The 6,449-nt window shown below is 44.4% G+C and overlaps 1 protein-coding gene across 1 annotated transcript; it reads left to right on the top strand.

Moving 5' to 3' along the window:
- Positions 1-5,998: 5,998 nt before the first annotated feature.
- On the top strand, positions 5,999-6,449 carry LOC119650075 (cuticle protein 16.5-like). The gene has a single exon (XM_038052574.1). It carries the CDS (start codon positions 6,059-6,061, stop codon positions 6,398-6,400), a length of 342 nt encoding a protein of 113 aa, XP_037908502.1. The 5' UTR covers positions 5,999-6,058; the 3' UTR covers positions 6,401-6,449.

Below are 6,449 nucleotides of genomic sequence, written 5' to 3'. Positions count from 1 at the left end.
TCAGTTTCCTTCTTTTTGTAAATAATACCTTTGCGGTTTTATTCGAATTTACTGAAAATCAATACCTGGTGAACCAATTTCTACATACCGTTCTGAGATCTTGCCCAACATTTAGCACAGCCACGTCATCAGCATAAGCTTGAGTGCTTATTGGTAGATTTTGCAGTTCGTATTGTAGTGAATCCACCAACTTACTCGGCACAAGCGGCGATACCACAGGGGCAGCCTTTCATCGCTTCCGCTGTTAGGTAGCGACCCACTTCAACACACAGCACTCTCTGGACTAGCATAGCATAGATCCAATTAACTACAGTCTCATCAACAGCATTCTTTGGCGGGATCGTGAGGCTTTCGGAGGAGCGCACAGTCAAACGCCCGGTCAAATTCCCCGAAAACCGCTATCGCGTACTCGGCTTTCGGAGATACGACCTCTATCTTTGAAACCAACGAGTGAAGAACAGACTCACTGGGCTTTTCACGTTGGTAAGCATGTTGGTTTTCGCTAGTGACGCTCAACCAGTCTCTTCTGACACTTCAGCGAAAATGATGTTAAGCTAGTTTGTCTGAACTTCTTTGGATTTGAATAGTCATCTTCCCCAAGTTTAGGTATGAAGACCACCTTAGCCTTCTATCAAGAGAAAGGCACACAGCGCAGAGCAAGGCATATTCTAAAAATATTTCTGCTTCTAAGTGCTCTATACTCTCCTTTAGCATCTCTGGATAGATGCCATCCATGCCAGGTGCTTTGAAGTATTTCTCCTTTTCGCCTTTCATCTTTTTGCAGTATGCTAGAAAGGAGTCTCGTTTCGAAAGTTTTAGAAGCCTCTCATATTCACGCTGTGAGTTCCGGAAGTTTATCCAGTCTCCACTTTTATTGCTTTTGCAAGCATGATTGAGGGTCTTTCCAGTTTTCGGTTCCCCCATGGAACCATTTTACCGCTTTAGGCTCGGGAAATTTTATAAAGCCCCTTCAAAGCACTCTAAAAGTGTGCGCTTTGGAGTTTCAAATTGATCTTCCATGCTTTGTTGCCAAGAAGTTCGTTGAACTTTGTCCAATCGGTGTTCCTAGGATTCCGTCTCTGTATGCCTTACCTGCACAAAGGAAAAAATCGAATGGAAAGTCTAGGGCCCGCAAACTTTATATCATTCAGTATCGGTGGAATGAGAGATATGAAGTAATTCAAGGAAGTATGGTATTATTCCTTAAATTTTTTTTGATTACGCCCATAAAAACCACTTGCTCTCTCACTGAGCCATCGTTCTTGGCAAGCTGACCCAGGATTTGTAGAAGGTGGCAAGGAATCGGATTAAAGAAAAGTAACAACGAAATCAAGATTCTCAAATAGACAAGTCATTCCACTGGGGAGCGCACGACGTTAGCACCCATTTTGAAATCTGAGAAAGCGGCAACATTAAGTTTGCCAGCACATTGGTAGGAACTGACAGAAGTGGCGCTTCAGTGTAGTAGGAGTGCCATGTTACACATACATACATACACATTATGGCAACGGGAAAAAATAGAGCTTGAGAAAAAGTTTACCACTGGAAACATAATTGATTCTACTATTGTTTCATGAGACTCGGATATATTCAGAAAACCAAAAAAAAACTAAATTCTTAGATAATGCCGAAATAGATTTCTTATTTCTCATACTCCTTTTTTTAGGGGAGGAAAAGAAAACTGGTTCTTGAAATATCGGTTTATGAGAAATAAAAACTCTTTTTCGGCATTTAAGTATTTATTCTTTGGTTTTCTAACCATTATAAGTCAAGTTTATAATATCAGGCACTTATTTATGTTTCGAATATCAATATGCTCAAAGAAAGCGAGATACCTAAGCCTATTTTGTGGCTAATTTCATTCAAGGTAAAGAGTGAAGAAAATTGATGGAAAATCTCCATAAGGCGGTGACTGTCACCGGCTGTCAAATGCTTTACAGTTAAGCCCTTCAGTGTTTTACGTAGGTACCTGTCGTGGAGACTTAATCCTATGGTCCTCTTCAGATACGGATTGATTTTGTGACCATAATCAGAGCCCCGCTGAGACAAGCAACAACGGTACCAGTCTATACCAAGTGCATGGCTTAGCATTCTTACTGGTGGATGCAAGAATTACCAAAATCTCTACCGAACTAAGGAGTACGGCACGCGTGTTGAAATGCAACACCACGCCGAGGGCCGAAGGTCTCTTCTCGCTTGAGCAAAACCACAACCCCCATGAGACTCCCACTAGGGGGCCTACCGCAAATAACCGAGCTGTCCTCACATACAACGGGAGTTCACCCGAAGTATGAAAGTCCAGGGGCTATCCCGGTTCTCATGGTACCAGTATACCCGTGGTAAGGTTTCGTGACCAATTCGCCACTTCAGATCAGTCCCCGTGCCAACTCGAGTCTGATGGCCCTAATTAGGCCTTTGGAGCATTCGCCTACTGCATCACGGCCAGCAAACCAAAGTGAGTACAGCGTCTCCCGGTGCCACCACTATGGAGGCTCTCCTCGGCCACTTGGTTTTGGTCTGGCTGACAGGGTTGCCGCCTCCTCTCCTCACCGCCACCTCTGAGCACCACAAATGCTTTACAGGAAGAATCCATTATGTTCTATAGCACTATATGTACTGTGCTTATCTAATCTTATTCTACTAGATTCAAATCAGTTCACTAAGTGCCCTAAATAAGGACTAACAACAGCGGCGAAGATATGTGTTCCCCTAGCAGTAAATTCCAATTAACGCTGGCTCTTTGATACATAAGTGACTTTCACGCTGTAGTGCTTCATTTTTACGCCCTAACTCAAAATGCTGTGCTTTATGAGAAACAAGAGTATTTCGTAAAGAATCTTCATCTTACCTTTATCACGCTGACTCAAGCTAAACATATTTGGAACAGCCTTTTATACATATGACAGCGGAATGCAATCACCGAAAGATTTGTTCTTGGATGTTGTTCATGCTGACCCCTTTAAGTCTTCTTGTTTGTCATCATCATCATCATCATCAACGGCGCAACAACCGGTATCCGGTCCAGGCCTGCCTTAATAGGGAACTCCAGACATTCCGGTTTTGCGCCGAGGTCCACCAATTCGATATCCCTAAAAGCCGTCTGGCGTCCTGACCTACGCCATCGCTCCATCTTAGGCAGGGTCTGCCTAGATATTGCCCTTATAGACTTTCCGGGTGGGATCATCTTCATCCATACGGATAAAGTGACCCGCCCACCGTAACCTATTGAGCCGGATTTTATCCACAACCGGACGGTCATGGTATCGCTCATAGATTTCGTCATTATGTAGGCTACGGAATCGTCCATCCTCATGTAGGGGGCCAAAAATTCTTCAGAGGATTTTTCTCTCGAACACTGCCAAGAGTTCGCAATTTTTCTTGCTAAGAACCCAAGTCTCCGAGGAATACATGAGGACTGGCAAGATCATAGTCTTGTACAGTAAGAGCTTTGACCCTATGGTGAGACGTTTCAAGCGGAACAGCTTTTGTAAGCTGAAATAGGTTCTGTTGGCTGACAACAACCGTGTGCGCATTTCATCGTCGTAGCTGTTATCGGTTGTGATTTTCGACCCTAGATAGGAGAAATTATCAACGGTCATGATGTCGATATGGTAAGCATAGGTCAGTAATTGGGTGGACTTAAAGAGGATCGTACCTCTTGCATTTACCTCAACATCACGGATCACTTTCTCAAGGGCCAGGTTATAGAGGACGCATGATAGGGCATCCCCTTGTCGTAGACCGTTGTTGATGTCAAATGGTCTTGAGAGTAATCCTACCGCTTTTATCTGGTCTCGCACATTGATCAGAGTCAACCTAGTCAGTCTTATCAATTTCGTGGGGATACCGAATTCTCCTCCAACTCACCGATGTTCTGGTTGTTCAGTAGCTCAACAAAGTACTCAACCCATCGCTCTAATATGCCCATTCTGTCGGAAATCAGATTTCCCTCTTTATCTCGGCAGAATGAGCATCGAAGTGTATAAGGCTTCATCCTGCTGACTTGTTGGTAAAACTCGAGCGACTGTTGCGGTTGCTCCCTGTACTTTTCGAGTTCACAGACTTGGTGGTTCTCCCAAGCTTCCTTTTTCCGTATGTGAAGTTGTTTCTCCGCTCGACGGAGTTCGCGATAAGTCTCTTCGCGTGCCTGTGTTCTTTGAGAACGCAGCATTACTCGGTATGCAGCATTCTTCCCTTCCGTTGCTAGATTACATTCATCGTCAAACCAGCCGTTCTGCCTTTTTTTGCGCGTGGGGCATCTTTGTGGCCGTATCAATGATAACGTTCTTCAGGTGGTTATGAAGATCATTTGTTGATGCTTCATCTCCAGGACCTCTACGGTTATTGCGGCATCCACTTCCCTCTTATAGTGTCGCGGAGGGCTGTGTTGTGGATGACTTCAGTGTTAATTGGCACCTGATTGTCAGAAGGGATTGTAGGTGGTGTCGTAATTCGAGCGCGGAACACCATTCCAACGAGATAGTGATCCGAGTCTCTATTGGCGCCTCTATATGTTCTGACATTCATCAAGGCGGAGAGGTGGCGGCGCCCAATCAGCACGTGGTCAATTTGGCTGAAAGTGGTCCCATCTGGAGAGGCCCACGTATGTTTGTGAACTGCTTTCCGCGCAGACCATGTACTTTCAACCACCATTTCGTGTGATACTGCTAACTGGATAATGCGCAATCCGTTATCATTGGTATCCTTATGTAAGCTATGGGAGCCAACGTATCGCCTGAATACTGGCTCCGTCCCTACTTGACTGTTAAAATCTCCAAATATGATTTTGATATCATACTTATGACAGGCTTCGAGGGTCCGCTCAACTGCCTAGTAGAAGATATCCTTTTCCGACTCTGCAGTCTCCTCTGTAGGGGCCTACTCCTAGCACATGGTTTACTGGATGACCGCTGTAATATATGGTGTAGTGGCTCTTCTCCAGGAAACCGGTCCCTGTCCATCGCGTCTCTTGTAACGCTGTTATATCAGCCCTATATTGGGAAAGGGTATCGACTAGCTGCTGAACAGCATTGGGTCTGAACAGGGAGCGCACGTTCCATGAGGAAATGCGCAAATCGTTAATCCGTTGTCGTTGCCGGGTTCGTCGTTGTGAGATCCATCCTGTCCGAGGCTCCTTTCGTGGCTTCGTAACATCAGTTTTTCGTGTAGGGTTGTCAGCCCTACCCAACCCCCAACCTAGAGGACCAGTTGGTACATTTGGTGCCGTTTTTAGGCGCGGGAGGCTCGCCTTCATCCTCCTCGGTTTGCAGCTTTTCGTTAAGAAAGAGCTCGCAGCGATGACCACGTGGAAGTGGAGATAGGGTTTGGTAGTAGGGCTGTTGGTTTTGGTTCAGCAGGCGTTTCCCAGGTTTTATGCTCCATCGTGGGTACCAATCTACGTTTCGCCCCGGGACCTATACCACATTGTGACCGCCTTGTCTTGTTTATAATCAACTTTAAAGGAGAAATTTATCTAAGGCGAATTATCTAAGACGAACCGACTCAATTCACATGAAGGAGTTATTCATATATCTATGTATATATTCCTACGTTGTCTTCTATGGGCTATTTGAGACTATCAATAATGCTCGTATAATGTGCACTTTGACCGGAACTTTGCTATCACTATCACTGCACTATCGGAAATAAAATGGTTTTACGTATTGCATGGATATAGCAATTACCATTAATGGTTTATGTAGTTGTATGTATGTCATTAATCCCTTAATTCCTTACTAATATTCTAGTGCATCTTCAAAAAACAAATCTTACATAGATTTCGCAAAATTCAGTTCTCGTAATCTATCGTTATGGATGATGCAATACTTATAATATTTGCAAGATATTTTATCCGCAATAATTTGAATAGAATTTGTTAATCAAACTTTTCTATCAAAGCCATGCGGAATCAATAAGCTTCAAAACAAAAATTTCAGAAAAGCTCCTAAATACCATTGATCACAAATAGAGTCCGATTTGTATAAATAAGTGACCAAAGAACGAGGAAGTATCATTCAGGATTCACTCGTCCAGATAGATTCTTCCAAAAGCTAACAAAATGAAATCAATCTTCTTGGCTCTCGCCCTCATCGGTGCTGCTTCAGCTGGTTACCTCGCCCCGGCTGGATATGCTGCTCCACTTCTGGGAGGTTATGCTGCTCCAGCCATCGCCACCGCTGCTCCACTTGCTTACTCAGCTCCAATCATCAACTCTGCCGCTTATGCTGCCCCAGCTATCGCCGCTGCTCCAGCTTATGCCGCCGCTGCTCCAGCTTATGCCGCCGCTGCTCCATTAGCCTACTCAGCTTCCATTGCCGCTCCATTGGCCTATTCATCTTACGGAAGTTACGGATATGCTGGATATCCTTACGGTCTCTACAAGAAGAAGGCTGCTGCTTAAGCGTCTGAAAAATAATCGCAATAAAGAAATAACTTAAAACCAATTTGAA

The sequence above is a fragment of the Hermetia illucens genome, chromosome 2, assembly GCF_905115235.1.
Source record: "Hermetia illucens chromosome 2, iHerIll2.2.curated.20191125, whole genome shotgun sequence".
NCBI lineage: Eukaryota > Metazoa > Arthropoda > Insecta > Diptera > Stratiomyidae > Hermetia > Hermetia illucens.
The sequence above is the reverse complement of the archived record's forward strand: the minus strand, read 5'-3'. Positions and strand labels throughout refer to the sequence as shown.